The sequence below is a fragment of the Ptiloglossa arizonensis genome, chromosome 10 (assembly GCF_051014685.1).
Source record: "Ptiloglossa arizonensis isolate GNS036 chromosome 10, iyPtiAriz1_principal, whole genome shotgun sequence".
NCBI lineage: Eukaryota > Metazoa > Arthropoda > Insecta > Hymenoptera > Colletidae > Ptiloglossa > Ptiloglossa arizonensis.
The window spans coordinates 9,138,994-9,154,523 of record NC_135057.1 but is presented as its reverse complement, the minus strand read 5'-3'; the positions used below and the strand labels follow the sequence as shown (position 1 = coordinate 9,154,523).

Below are 15,530 nucleotides of genomic sequence, written 5' to 3'. Positions count from 1 at the left end.
CATTGTAATGCGAATTAGAATTACGTCAATACGTTGTACTTTCAAGTTTGATCATTAATGACGGAAAGTATGGATTATCATGATAACACAATGAAACATCAAGAATTATATTTTTATTTAAGGAATCTTTTATTTCCAAAATTTATCACATTTTTTGAAACGTCCTGTACATATCAATTGTATGTACATATACACGTATACGTACGAGTAAATCAGATAAAAGGGAACATTTAATAACTTTGTTGCTTTAAAGATTCAAATATGGATTTCAGGTGTGCACAATTGATTTGATGGGCGAAATGTATAATGATAAAGAAAGTATTATTTCAAAACAATTTTTTTTTTCAAAATTTCTCAGGTTGATTAAAGATTTCACATAAATTAGTATATACGAACTTTTAAGATTTTTATAGATAGATTAGCACGTTGTATACTGTTAAATCAATTTACAATATTTTGTTTGTTCAATAAATTATAGTTATAAAAACATAACGACTAGCAAAGGGACCTCGGAACAAGTTACATACAACCTACTTGTACAAGAAAAATCTGGTACAGCTTTACTAGAAGAATCATTGAAACTTTGCCAAAGATAAAAATGAAAAAAAAAAAAAAGAACATATATATATAGCAATTAAAAAGAGTAAAGTAAATCTTTGTACAGAAAAAGGTTCATGGGTTTATGGATTTGAATTATTCTCCTTTCTATAACTCACGATTGCATACATTTACTGCGAAAATTATTGTATCTTCGAATTTATTATTTAAATTCTCAAGAACGAATTAAAAGTTTCACCATAATGTACTATGGATTATCTTATTTTTATGATAATATATCTTGTATTCTAAAAATGTTGCAGATGAACGGATTACATTATCGATCATTTTTAAATCCGTTTATCACGCATTGATTCACATAATTTTCATATCACGTTATCATATGTACGTAACATTCATGCTCCATAAACACTATACTTTTTTGAATAGTGTCATACAAAACAGTTATGTTTTATAGTTTCTATATTATCTTTTCCTGTTTTTCTTTTCATAGAATCTTCGTGGACATGCAACAATTGTTGTATAACAGAATAATCGAGATAATCGTATTACGAATGGATGGTAATAACATTGTTCCATTTATCATGTTTGTTATTACACATCGAATTATATATGCTTGGATAATGCCGGTTGATTTCACTTCAGGTTTTATTAGAGTTTTTTTACACTTTTATACTAAGTATTTGTTAATTCTTATAATTTTAAGTTATTTTCAGAAAAATCTTAACAATGATCATTAAATAAGAGAATATACAATTTAATTGTGATTAAAATGATAAATTTGAATATTTCTCTTATCTACTTAAATTTTTCATGTTCTATGGATTTCCAAAAATTAGTGCAAATTTATATTCTATATTGTATAATATGTGGAAATAAAAAATATATTGTACCTGTATACATGTTGATCATCTTTGATCGTATGTTCAAATTCATGAAAAAAATAGATCTAATTTTGGTATTTAAAATAAAAAATGCGTGTACACATATAGGTATTTTTTACTTTATCTTTAAATACCACATTTTTTCTTATTTTTAGATTCACTTTCCAAATCTATAATTTTCAGTTAGAGAAATGTAAATCAGCGTTTCGTTTTGTTTGACTTTACAATATGTACGTTTTCATCATCATCAGCCACAGTTGTTGCGAATGAGAAAAGAGAATTGAACGTTTTAAAATGAAATTTCATTACAATTGAATGTTCATTCAATCTGAAATACAACTTGCAAATATATATATTAATTATAAATGTAAAAATAAATTATCTAAAATAATGATGTTTCTTCTATTTGCCACAGTTTTCATTTCTTTTATCTTAAAATTATCGGGATCACTAAATTTTTATACTCTTACTTTTGGTATTCGTTCTGTTTTTTCTTTTTTTCTTTTTATTACTGTCGATTTTGCTAAATTGAGTAAAAATTTCGTATTATTGCTTATTCATACAAGAAAAAATCTTGCTCAAGTCGTAGTATGTTACTGATATGATTACATTTTTAAATTCAGTAGGTTTATTTTAATCATATCGTTCGATAAGCGCAGTAAAGATTATTAATTAGTGATTCATTCTTTATTTTGCTACAAACGTATTTTCATGGCTCGTATAGCTTTGTAATACCATTTCAAAATTTCTTACACATGTATACGTTAAATTAACAATTTCATTGCTTACATTGACTTATGATAAACCTTCGGAAATCGTCGTTAACGAAATGTTATACGTAAATTGTAAAATCCAGAACACTTGTATTGTTTTTAAATTCCCTGCAACATTTTCGTTTCTATTCTCGATTATTGTAGATGGTTTCTCCTCTAACACGCGGGACCGATTTTCATTTGTTTGCGTTCAAACGTTTAAACTCGTACCGAATATTTCATTGCACGGCGTTGCATTCTACCATTTTCCTTTACCTTAAAAGTAAGCGATTCGTAATCCATAAAGATTTTAATGTTACACGAGGTACAAACTTAAAGAACCATTTCAATTTGCATCGAAAGCAAAACGCAGCTCGTCATTTATCGTTCGTTGCGGTACGAGACCATTTCTTCTTCGGAAAGCTGAACAGTATTACGATGAAGAACTCGTTCAACTATCATTGCCGTTGTCAAAGCGATGAGAGCGTTCGTATGCTGTAATGCGAAATATTTGTAAAATTTTATAAAACGTACAACGCGACGGAAGGAAATTGTGCGATATCATTAACAAAAAGGAGAACACAATAAATGTGCGGAGTGGGTAGGTAAACGTGACGTCGAATGAAAGTCCAAACTTCATACTATTAAACTTTCCTTCGGACAATCTCTTTGGTTTCTCGCGACGTTAATGAAACTACCTTGTTTACTGATATAAAATACCTCGTTTTCCGTGGCAACAGGAAAGTATGCTTTGTAGAAAGAAGAAATAATGGGCTCACCTTTTCTCGTCCTGAAGGATAATGCGGTTGTTCTTAACCGGGGATGCCTGTGCTCCCTTGAAGTCTAGGAAGAGGGGTCCAAGGGGTGCGGAGTTAATGTGTAATTTAAACATAGAGACTCTACCTGTTATATTTACCGATTCCTTGCCGAGAACCTAAAAGCACAATAGAAACTGGTACGCGTTGAATATTCTTCCTTCGAGGCGGACGATTGCACGGTATATCGACCAGAGATGGGCAAAAATATACATCGAAATAATAAATAAAAGTTGCTGCTATTTTTATCCGTTACACTGTACGAAATTTTATCGTTTACCCGGACCATTGTAATTCACACAACCTGAAGTAGCCTCGCGTTTCTTCCGCAACGAGATCACATTTAAAAAAAAAAAGGAAGAAAGAAACATCCTACTCCTTCACAAATTGGTATACTTTTGCTCCGTATAATTTAGTCACCCCTTCAACGAATTACATACAAAAATATCTCGTAACCGATTTATCTACGTCTACGTTGAAATCTACCCTTTGATCGTTGTTCGAAGTCCAAGTCCTATCCAGAGACTTTTATATTTAACAACGCGGTCCTGTACTGTATTCAAATGTACAGACTCACAGTACTCGTTAAACTTTACCAAGGTGCTAACGATTACCAATCGACTCTTCCGCAATGAACATCAATTTTCCGTTTCCGTTACGATCTGCAAATTATCCATAGGTGCCTGAAGTAAACAAACGATCACGTTATTGCGCAACTACGAGAGCGTTTAAACAATTCCACGCGATCATCGATAATAATTGTTCGTTTTCGTATCGCAAACCGTGTATAGACGCACGCAGATTACTTACGTCGTGTTCGTTTACTTCGCGCGGCTCTGGTCGCGAATCTATCTACGTAAGCACCGTTTGTTCCGTAAATATGCAAACATTTTTCAAACAGAGGAAACTTTACGAGGTCTATTTCAGGCTCGTGAGAATTGTCGCGTGAAATACGAAAAATCAACGGAGAAGTGTTTCTCTCGCGATAAAAACGCCCAACTTTGGCGTCAACGGAAGTGCTCGAGGTGCACGCAGGGGGGTCTTCGAGAAAGTTGGGAACCTTGAGCCAATGGGACGTTGGTAGACCGTTGTCGAAATTTCGTCGAGATTGTCGACGACGAACTCACCTTTGGCGTTTCGCGTGATCGCGCGACAGTCGTGAATAACAGGCGATCGTTTCGTTGTGAACATCAAAGGGAAGTAAAGTCGTCGTAAAAACCGCGGGGTCGTCTTTCGTTATTGATTCGGAAACGAAATGGCCGGTTCGTGCGGGGAGTCGAACGGTTCGCTATAATTTCATCGATCGGTTACACTTGGCTTGATACGATCGAACGAAACCGTTCGTGCCACGACGACGTTGACGTTGACGACGACGACGACGACGAGGACGACGCTCTCCCGTATCGTCTCGAAACGGTTTCCATCGTTTCGGTGGTGATTTCAACGCGTCGGTTTATCCATTTCCAATGATCGTATCGAGGCAACAAACGTACCCTCCACGATACGAACGAATCGCAACCAGCGAATTTTCGTGGTAGTGATAACCGAACGTCCCTTACGAGGATACTCGTTCAATTTGGATGTACGATTTTACGAGCGGTATATTGCGGTATAAACGTTTCTCGATGGACGAACCGGTCTACGAACGAGTATCATCGCTACAATTAGAACGACGCTGGAACACGGATCTTGGTAACGGATTCATGTTAGTCGCATCCGCGTGTACGGTCTCGAATCGTTATTAGAATCGAAAGGTATCGTCGTTGCGATTTCGTTAAAAGTATCACCGATCGAGATCCACTTCTCCGATGTTGGTACGCTGAGTACTTATCCTCCTTTAAGTTTCTCCGTACGGTTTCCATCGCGGGAGTTCCGGAACACGCGTGATGTGTAACACAGACAGCAAGAAAAGTCGATATTTCAATTGTGGATTTTATTAAAATTCGGTTTCAACGGATGCGAATAATGTTCGAAGTAAGACACAAAGGTTCGTAAAAAGGCGGGGCGAAAACGTTAAGCAACGTACGAAAAGATTGTTTTGTTCTCTCCGTGTACTCTAGGTACTATAATGAAAAAACGGGATATTCATCGACATGGGAGACCGACGGTGTATAAATTCTTACAACGGTAGAACGTAACTTAATAATTACGTCGGAGATGATACATACGATGCGTAAATACACAGAGATTTTCTATGGTAGATACTATCGATGCGGAGATACACACGCGGTAAACGTGTAAAACGCGTCGCGCAAGATCGAATTTTCGTTTCGAGTAATAAAGATTTTTTATTACCTATTATATTCTACCGATCTTACGTCTCTAGCAAATTTTCTTGCTCGTATTATTGAAGGAGATCGAGCCGTTGACGCGTTTTTTTTTTCTCTTTTTCTTTCTCTCTCTCTCTCTCTCTCACTCTCTCTCTTTTTTCTCTCTCACTCGCCGTTTCTACGCTCGTTCATCCTCGAGGAAAATGAAATTAATATCGATGAACGTTCATTCGTCGGGGGTAGTTCTTCCCTTATTCGATTCGATCGTTTCCCTCGATACGCGTACAATATCGTTTCTCACGTTCGAGTTTACCCTAAGTTTCGTAAATTGAGATCGGAATTATTAAATCGCTACGATTGGCTACCATTTTAGATCTATCCTTTTATTTTTTTTCATTTACGGAGTATTTCGATATTGCGTGGAAAAAATTGATTTCTTTTTTTCCCGCGGGTGGTGGGGCACGGGGGCGGTGGTGATGGGCGGCGATGGGCGTTTTCGCAGACAGAAAACAAGTATGTGATTCTCGCGATGAATAGTTTTTCGTTTATTTTTCAGTTTTGCTCGAAGCGCGAAAACGATTCACGACGTGGAGTTCGGAGGTGGAAGCGAGGTGCGAACGAATCGATCGAAACAAGTCTACGAGTGTCGTGGTCTCCTTTTCAATTTTTTCTTTTTTTTTTCTTTATGATGCTTCTTCACGGTTCCCGTACACTTCTCCTCTATTTAATCGATGGCAGTACCACGCGATACGCGTACGATTCCATTCGCGTGATACCTAATCGTACGTGCATTCGGAACTTCTAACCGATACGTAGACTCGTTTCGAAGAGTTGTAAAATCTCATTGTCGAGATTTTCGTAATGGTTCGTCCGCAGTGTCGTCCCACCACGTTCACCAACGCGGCAGTTTTTGTTTTTCTTTTTGTTTTCTTTATTTTTTTTTCTCGCTTTTCCATGGACGATTCTATCGAACCTCGAATAATAGATACGGATATTGAGTACTTGATCCCTTTAGAAACTTTTCGTCTGCATTCGGTAGTTCTCGATCATTTTATCGTCGGTTTTGTTAAACACCGCGTCGGTTAATTGAGCCGCCAAGAGATCACGTTTCTTCTGGTTATACTTCCGGAGCGAAATGGCATCTTCGAAACGCGGTTACGATATGTAATGTCGTTACGTGTTAGTACGTGTCGTACGCGCGTGTCTTGCAAAATAATTCCGATCCTAATGCAGACGAAACGTCGACGAGTAACGAACCCTACGGGGAACGTTCAAAGTTAGCGAAACGTTAAAATCATGTCAAACGATCCGAAGTGTTCAATTCGTGTACTTTTTCACCCTCGGTTTTCTTTCATTTTTATTCTATAACTTTTTTCTTTTTTTTTTTTTTTTGAATTTCTTCTCGATTCGGATATGTTTGTAAAATCTTGCTCGAAATACAACGATCCTTCTCGTAACGGTACACGTTGCGTTGTTACAATTTTGTCGGTGAATTCTCGAACGGTGGACCCTGCGCGTCGAATGGTCCGGGATTAATGTTATCGACTCGTTTTGTTCTCGATCTTCGTTAGTTTCTTACGAATTTCGAACAGCGATCGGTGCACGAAGGTAACAATAATTTTTGTAATCGATTAACAATGACGACACGCGTGTCATTGGTGCAACAGTCGCGTATTTTCGGGATTGGTAAATACATAGCCGATGAAGCGAAACTGAACCGTTCTAAATGGTGATCAATTGCGGGAACAATGCGAGAATCGACGTAGAACGACCGAGGGTTATCAAAGGGTTTCGCGGGCTCTCGCAAATTCGAAGCGATACCTGGTAACACTATCAATTTCAAAGTTTCATTCACGCACGCTTGTGTCTGTGCCGTGTCTCAGCGATCGAAACGAAAGCGCTGCAAAACTTGTGGAAAACTGCCACGACGTGGAATTGTTGGCCATTCTGATGGCCGTTAAACTTTTCGAGAACTCGTAAGTATTAAAGAGAATAAATCGAGTACAGAAATGTGAAATCAAACTGATACCGCGCAGATGCTTCGGGGAGACGTCTTTCTTTTCTTTTTTTTTTCTTTTCTTTTCTTTTCTTTTCTTTTCTTTTATTAAAATTTTTACCGAGAAATGATTTGCCGCCGGTTTTTTGAAAAGAGAAACTCGACGAAACGATTCGAAAGAAAAGAGATCGAGCGATCGAAGGGGCTGTCGCGATCGCGAACGTTTCGTTTCAACTTTCCGAACGAAATATCGAAAAAGTGGATGTAATATGTAAAAACTGTACGCGTTATCCGTGTTTGCAATAAAGTATCACGGACTACCGTGTTTTATTTATCTCCCGGGAATTAGTCGGTCAACTAATGCTTCTATTTCGTACGAATCTGATACGTATTTTACGTAACTTGGTCACGTGTAGCGATTACAGAGAATTACGTTTACCTTGCGAAACGAAGGAAAAAAGGGAAAAAGAAAAAAAAAAAACGACAAGCATTTTTACGAGTTTGAAACGATCTCCATAGCGCGAGCGTATTTATTATTCAAGACCGTTTCGATGTGTACTCTGCCGAAGAAACTGATGCATGTAACTGGATATCGATAGGAGGGAAGCGAGAGGGGGAGAGAAAGAGAGAGAAGTTGTAAATACCCGCGAACAGTTTTACCAGTTTTAGTTACAGGCAAGACGTAAACACGCATAATCTACCATGAAAATCTCGTATATCGAAATAATTCAGCCGGCGGCAACCTCGGCGATGAGACAACGGAAAAAAAAAGAAAAAAAAAAAGAAAAAAACAAAAGGAAAGATGACAGACAATGATAGAAGTACGAGGAGGACGTAACGATGACGCAAACGGTTAATCGAACGGTGAAAGGTGAAACGAAATTTACAAATGATAGTATGGAAGGAAATTGGTAGGCTAAGATAAAAATTGAAGGGAGAAACGAACCCAAGAAAACGAGAAATCGTATGGCGCGTAAGATGTTCAGCTCAAAGGGAAAGAAGGAGAGCGAATAGAGGGATAAAATCGCAGAATAGTAGCCTATCTATCACAAACGGAAGTAACGGTATAATAATAATTATGGACATATCGAAGAGAAACGCTTATCGCGTTAAAACGGCGTCTATCGCAATGGTGACAATTAGTACTAGCAATTCACAGAAATTTTTCTTCGCGGCCGATGTTTTACGACGCTGTATAGCTGCCATTTTGTCACCTGAAACATTTAACGCACGTAATTAACGATTTGTATCGGTATTTGATTATTTCTATACCTATAACAGCGTCAGGACGATCAGGATTTTAGTACGAAATATGCTTCTATGTAGGTACTATTAGTTCAATAAAATTCATTATAAAATACGAAACGACGAAAATTGATCTTTTATTGCACACATATATATGTATATATATATATATACATGTATCTACTTACCCTCTGTGACAAACACAAAGATGGACGCCGTCTTGGTATTCGAGGCGCTGCACGTATAGTTGCCTGTGTCCGATTCCACCGCTTGGTGAATCGTCAGCCGACTTTGAGTCGAACTAGAGTCGGTTTGTACGGATACGCTGCCTCGCGTAGTGTCGAAACTTATCATCCGGCGATTATGATACCAGAAAACGTATTGCGGCGGTGTTGGACTCTGAAACAGGTAAAAAATATATATTCGTTCTAAGGAAATTGACAGAATAATGTCTCGTTGTGTATTTGACTTTTAAACGTTGGATAAACGCGATCGTTTTGTCATCGAAGCGCCGCGGTGTGCTGGCAAGGGAATTACAACGATATAGCTTCGTCGTAACTGTAGTTTTAGTTTTATTTCGAGAAAGGTTGGTTAGAACGCATTTCAAACGTCATGGATGTTTAATCTCGTATGTTTGAAAATTTATTTTACGAAACCGGAGTAAAAATATAATTACTCGGGAACAGTTGCACGCTACCTTGTTTTCGGTAGCGTAAGCTCGTAGATAATGGACGAGCAATATTAAACAGTCGAAAGTGTAATCGTGGTAATTATTGCTGTTTCCTAACAAACAAAAAAAATCACTGCTAGTTAGCTTAGAAAGGCTTAGTTCCTTTTACTTTGTTCCGAGTAGTGATCGAGTGTAGCTAAACTGAATATTTCGCCGAAAACGAAGATCGTAAATTCTGGAAAACATTATTTACACTCCGTCGGTACTTCTGTAATGGTTATAACGTCGTTTCAAGGGGCTTAGAACTGCATCGAGAATCGATATGTCAACCGATAAAATCTCGTCGCCATCTAGTGTAATTAAGTCTAGCTAGGATAATTGCTGAAACGATCGATAGGTGTCGATACGGTGATACCGGAGTATCATTTTTCCCTCGCATCCAGTAGTCATTTTTTGGGGCCGATAGGTTTTCGGTTAACCGTTCGGGTGGCAAAAAAAGAGAAAAGTTATTGTCTCATACGCGAACCATTTTCAGTGTGTCTGGTGTCTAAATCGAATGCATTTCTCTGGCAGATACGAGTGCAACTTGCGAGAAGTGGACGAAGTGAAATGGAACGTTGAAGTCAACCGTTTGCTCTGAATTTTAGCGATCTTTTCTAACCTATATTAGTACCATGGTTCCCGGAACGAAGAATATCATCTTTTTGGTATGATTTTTAAAACTTTTCAATCTTTTTCCAACGTACAATTTCGTCGACGGTCTGAGAATTATTATATTCTCGTATATACGCACACGTGTATGGATCGACGTCAGCAATATATATTGCACTTATGAATACTCTATCTTCTTATACCGTGCCTGTCGGAAGCCGTATTGTTCGTAATACTATCAATTCAGCGTGCAGGAATTCTTAACCTCGTTCTTTTTTTTTTTTTCTTTCTTCGGTATCGAAGAGCGGCGAAAGGATTGAATATATTAGATCGGTCCTTTCGTCTTCCCGTACATTAGACGTTTAAGGATGTGTTCCTTTTGTCCCGGATTGTATGTACACACGCATATACAGGAGGCAGCTCGCCAGGAGAAAAAACGCCACACTTTATTTTCGTTTCCCGATAGTGTCGAGTTTGCAGCGGCAGCAATGCCGCTTTAATGCACTTCCTCTCTTGTATTCGTGACTAAGCTGCGCCTATTTCACTAGAGGTTTTTCCGCTGTACGTTCGCGAAGGTACATTGAATGTTCGCACGAACTGCAAGCTGTGCGTTTCTATGTACCTTCGTTAAGCGGATGGACTCTGCGCGCCATGGCTTTATTCACGACGTATGCGCGACACGATTATTATGTATCAATAGGGCTCACGTAAATGCGCGGGATATATATTATTTACGATAAATACATTCGCCTCCGGTAAAGTTCAAAGGCGATTTTTGTCGAAGCGAATACCAAGTACGTTTGAGTTTCAGCTAGTAAAAATACGTAGTAAAAATATCGATCGCTTAACTCGTTATACCGAAATTCGAAATGCTCGCGTTAAAAGTGTTTACAATTAACTACGGAGCGATGGATAAATTTAATATCGGAGGATATTTTTCGAAAGAAAAATTTATCGTTTAAACAGTTGGTAAAAAGTAAAGTAATTTTCGGCCAACGACGAATCGATTGGTCGATTGTTTCTCGAAATTTTGGCGAATCGATTCCGACGTAACGAATTTATGGCTAATAAAGCGTACACTTACCTTTTCTATTATGCATACGAGATTTATAATGGATCCTACGTCGACGTGATGTTCGCCGCTCCCTAATATAAACGCTTCTGGTATTACTATGTTTAGATTGACAAAGTGTGATAGTATCCCTGTACTCCTCGAGATCTAGAAAAGATACAAATCAGGCTGTACGAACAGAGAAAGAACTTGGAAAATTTATTTAGATGGAACTATTTATTAGATGGAACATTTCTTAGCTTAGACTTTTTTGTTTCTCGAGTTTTCTATGTAGCTACTTGGAAATAGTCTTTATGTTATTTCGTAACCGTTAACAACCCTAATCGTAAAAAGTGGTCTGAAATTTATAATTGAAAGTATATTTATAAATTTATAAATGTGCTTCCCGAGTTTATTTCGGCTTTTGGCATTATTCCGTACTAATATTTAATTTACGATTAAATTATCATCGAGCGGGTAATACATTGCGCATCTTCGCGCACCGGATGCGATTCGATGACGATTATGTATCGTTTTTCATTCTTCGCTCACGTTTCCAAATTTTTCAATATCTGTCGCTCTGAATAATTTTTAAATCACTACAAAAAAAAAAAAGAAAAAAAAATACCAAATCTATACAAAACTCAACTATACATCCCGCTCTTTTATCTTCTCAGCCCTGGTTCGTATTACCATCCCATTCTATAAAAACATATTTCCGACAAAGGTTCGTTACAATAGTACACTTTGAAAATAGTCGAATTTTCACGCTGCGAAGCACCCCGTGTATTACCACGGATCCACGAGCCACAATTTTCATCTTTTGTCGATGAAATTTTGAAACTTTTAACACGCGTTGTTTCCCAAACAAAAGAAGTGGTTCAATTTTCCCGCATTCTTCTCCGCCGTGGTATCACGTTGCGCGTTGGTTCCGCGGTGAGACCGGAGCGTAACGTTCGCGGTTAAACGGTAAACAATTCCAAGCTAAACAATTCTCCCGTTGGGATGGACAATTGGTCGCGTTACCTGGCATTCGTAGGTCCCGTTGTCTCTTTCTTGAACGTACTTAATTTGGAGAGTCCAATCGTCCGAGCCCTCGGGATGCAATACTTGAAACCGCTCGTCGTTCGTGTACGTGAACATGGAGCTGGTCAGGACGTGGAAATCACGTCGCCGTATCCAAGATATCTGAGAACAGGTGTGCAATCGTTAATCAGCGTTCTTGCACGGTCGGATACGCTACCGGTGATAAATTCGAGTTCCGTTGTTCACGCTAGTTTCTAAAGAGACGACGATACAGACGATACGGACGACGTTGTTCTTACCTCGGCGTCGGACACCGTTCTTTCCGCCAAATTGCGAACTTTGCAATGCAAAAAGGCGGTGCCGCCCAGCTGCACCGTGACGTTCGAGACAGTGTTGTTCGCGTTCGCATCGTTCACTCTTTGCAGCTCGTCCAGATTGCTGAACCACAGCGTTTTCCAATCTGACGGTATGCTGTAAGGTACGCGCCGGTCTGAAACGTTTCAGAAATCGTACGTGAACTCGGCAACCGATTGAAAAACCAGCGACTCGACGAGCAACGATCACCTTAACGCGGTTGGATGCTCGTCGAATTAATCCCGGCAGGGAACCGTGAACGGTTGCGAGTGCTCGACGAATGACTCGCATTGTGTCTTGTTTCAGAGAGGGGTAGGGGGAGGGGGGACAAAAATTGGAATCGGTCGATGAAATTGCTGGAACGCGATTCGAATTCGTACGTACGTATCGCCGAATGGAGCGCGTTTACCAATTGGAGCCACACAGGTTATCGATAGATTCTTTTTGTCTGTAACATCCGAAAACGGTTGCTAAAATAGTACGGTAAATTCACGTTGTACGAGGACCACTCGGGACCGAGTTCAGGCTTAAAACGTGTACCGTGCGAGCGATTCGGTTGCCTTTATATTTCACCGGCAGTTGAAGGGAAAGAAAAAAAAATAGGAGAGAGACGCGTATAGATTTTTCAACCGTCTGTCCGTTTAACATCGGGTACGAAGTTAACTTTTGAGTCGTTTCGCGGTAAACTGCGATACGCTGGAGACTCTTGCGTACGAATTGATGAGAAGATACAAGGTGTCGGGGTAACTGAACGATCGCTCTTCCGATATTAAGTTTCGTTTGTTCGCGAATAAATACGGTTTCTGGTACGAAACGAGGGGAATCATTTGTTCGAACGTTCGTGCCCTTGCAGCAGTTACGTTACGTAAATGGTCAGTAAGGATATTCGAGTGTCTGTACGTATTTTTGAATTTCGTCGAGTCGCGCGAATTGACCGTGCAAGATAAAGATCGTCGATGTTAAAGTGACTAAAAATTATCGAAGATTCATCGCGTTTGGTCTTGTTTTCATCGGAAAAGTATTATCGATACGTTGAAAATGTTTTCGAAAGAAGAGAACGAAGAATTGATCTTTTTGTCAAATCCGTGGCCTCCAGCGATGGTTTCCTCGCCGACTCGCGTCGATCTTCGGTCGGTGGCGACGACGATAATCGTAGAACGAATAAAATCTGGCGATCGTACGAGAATTCACGGTATTTCGTAGCGGAGCTAATTGTGGTACGGTTGCAAGGGTGGGTATCGTGTGTTACTCTCGACTAAAAAATTCGTTTCAAAAGGCCACCTTTACGATGCTCGTACACAGTTTACCGCGAAGAGAACCTCTTTGGTCGGGGATCAGAGAAAACTAAACGCTTCTTCGCGACACACCTAGGCGGCGATCAAAGTCGCAAATCTCTGCGCAGCTGATTCGAAATGCTGTTTCCGGGTCGTAAAGGGAAAAGAGAAAAAGAAAGACCACGCTCCACCCTTCCCCCGCGAGCTTGATATTAATTAATTACGTACGGGAGCGTCAAAGGAGCGCGGAGGGTTGAACGAAAGAGACGCGAAGAAGATGAAGAAGAAGTAGAGGAAGAAGAAGAAGAAGTAGAAAAAGTAGTTTGACTCGCTCACAAGCGGGAATCAGGGAAAAGGGATAAGCCGGAGTAGACAGAGAAGGTAATTAGAAGTAACAGGAGTGCTTTGGTAAAGGGAATACCGGAGAATAAGGAAAACTGGTAGAGCATGGCGGAGAGTAGACTCGGGTGCGGTGAAGGGGAGGGTCTGTTGGGGGTAGAAAGCAGCAGCACCAAAGGGGGGTAGGGCAGGGTAGAGAACGGTGAATATAGAAATCCGTAAACGGAAAGAGAGAAAATTGAGAAATGGAGAAGTGGAGGGAGAAGGGTCTGGGCGAAAGACAAGCACTTGAGACTGAACTTTGTGAGCTTTTGAATGCAGGGCATAAGCTACTTGCCTTTTGTTTCCACGAGACAATGCGAAACCTTATACAACGAGACAAGAAGCGGAGGGCGCGGAGGGAAGAAGAAGAAGAAGACGAGAAGAAGAGAAGAAGGGAGGGTGGGAGGGAGGTAGGTAGGGGGGCTGGAGGTGCTCCTACTTTGCTTCGACCAGTTAGTTGGGCAGGATCGTATTCTTTTCTTTTCTCTTTAAGCATTTCCAATTCACAACCGCTCGAGAGCGAGAGAGGGGTGTATATAAGTGCACACTGGCGGTGGACTTCCCGCGAGCTTTCGGGTCTTCCTTTTCCACGTTTTTTTTTTTTTTTTTTGTCGCGGGAGGTTCTCGTGCCTTTTATCGCACAATGGCATTTATTTATCGCACGGCGCGTAAAGGCTTTATCCAATGTCCGCTTAACGGCGGGAAAGCCGGCACGAACGGACCCGGCTTTTCCCAGGAACGCGAGCTTCGTAATACGAACGTTGCACCGTGCAAGTGGAGGCCGACGGTTGCGCGCGCCCGTTAACTCGTTAGAATTTATCGTCGCGTAGAAATCATCGATCGAACTGTCGCGACGACAGTTAATATTCGTAGCTTCGACGTATTTCGAATACGTTCCCGTGGCTCGTACCGCTTATGTTTTCCGAGCGTTCGGCGTTACATTTCCTATTGACCGAATTACCACGATAGTTGCGTAACATTCGAGGCTCATCCAACGGGCGTTAAAGCGACCTAAATCTTAGAGTTTGGTATCTTACGCGAATTGGATCTTTCGAATACCGACGCTTATCGGGCCGTGAACGTTCACCAGAGGAGGCGAGGCGCCCGCGTTTCTCGTTGTGGAATTCATTATCGCATCCTACGCGTGAATTATTAACTAAATTACGGGGATCGTTGCGTCGGGCTCGAAGCGTTTAACCGGTTTTTCGTACAGAACCACGGAGATCTGGAATCGCGCGGGTGAGAAGGAATGTCTCTCCGGTTTGGAAAAAACTTGTATTATAAACGGGAGGCAAAAAGGGAACGGGTTGAATGCTCCGAGAAAATGATTTACCTTTATCGAGCGACCTGGCCAGGAGAATTGTCGGCAGGATCAGAAAGACCATGTACCACGATAACCGGTCCCGCATCCTTGCGAGGTTTCAAGTCCTCCTGGAAAAAGGAACGCCGGTGTTTCGGTTATAAAGCACGAATTTCTATGCATCTACTCGTCCTCCGTTGTCTCTTGTTTCTGATTTCACCGCGAATAAGGGAGACTTATTCTAAACCGTTTCGAGGGGAAACACCCGTTGAAGGTACCGTTCTTTTTGCACCGTTTCCACTC

At 40.2% G+C, this 15,530-nt stretch overlaps 1 protein-coding gene and 1 long non-coding RNA gene across 6 annotated transcripts in view; one reads left to right on the top strand and one right to left on the bottom strand.

The window, feature by feature from the left end:
• Nucleotides 1–5,405: 5,405 nt before the first annotated feature.
• The window catches only part of Dpr12 (defective proboscis extension response 12), a 95,701-nt gene continuing 85,576 nt past the window's right edge, over nucleotides 5,406–15,530 (bottom strand). For all 5 annotated transcript variants that reach the window (XM_076321771.1, XM_076321772.1, XM_076321773.1 and 2 more), the window contains 6 exons: nucleotides 15,261–15,358; nucleotides 12,218–12,408; nucleotides 11,919–12,080; nucleotides 10,926–11,060; nucleotides 8,709–8,919; nucleotides 5,406–8,489 (listed from right to left, as the gene is read on the bottom strand). In XM_076321771.1, coding sequence (XP_076177886.1) covers nucleotides 8,377–8,489; nucleotides 8,709–8,919; nucleotides 10,926–11,060; nucleotides 11,919–12,080; nucleotides 12,218–12,408; nucleotides 15,261–15,336 — 888 coding nt within the window. In that variant the 5' untranslated portion in view covers nucleotides 15,337–15,358 and the 3' untranslated portion in view covers nucleotides 5,406–8,376. The remainder of the gene's footprint in view (nucleotides 8,490–8,708; nucleotides 8,920–10,925; nucleotides 11,061–11,918; nucleotides 12,081–12,217; nucleotides 12,409–15,260; nucleotides 15,359–15,530) is intronic.
• LOC143152091 (uncharacterized) overlaps nucleotides 8,750–15,530 on the top strand; it is a 246,441-nt gene continuing 239,660 nt past the window's right edge. Inside the window, exons 1-2 of the long non-coding RNA XR_012993498.1 lie at nucleotides 8,750–8,928; nucleotides 9,764–9,897. This is a non-coding gene — a long non-coding RNA (uncharacterized LOC143152091). The remainder of the gene's footprint in view (nucleotides 8,929–9,763; nucleotides 9,898–15,530) is intronic.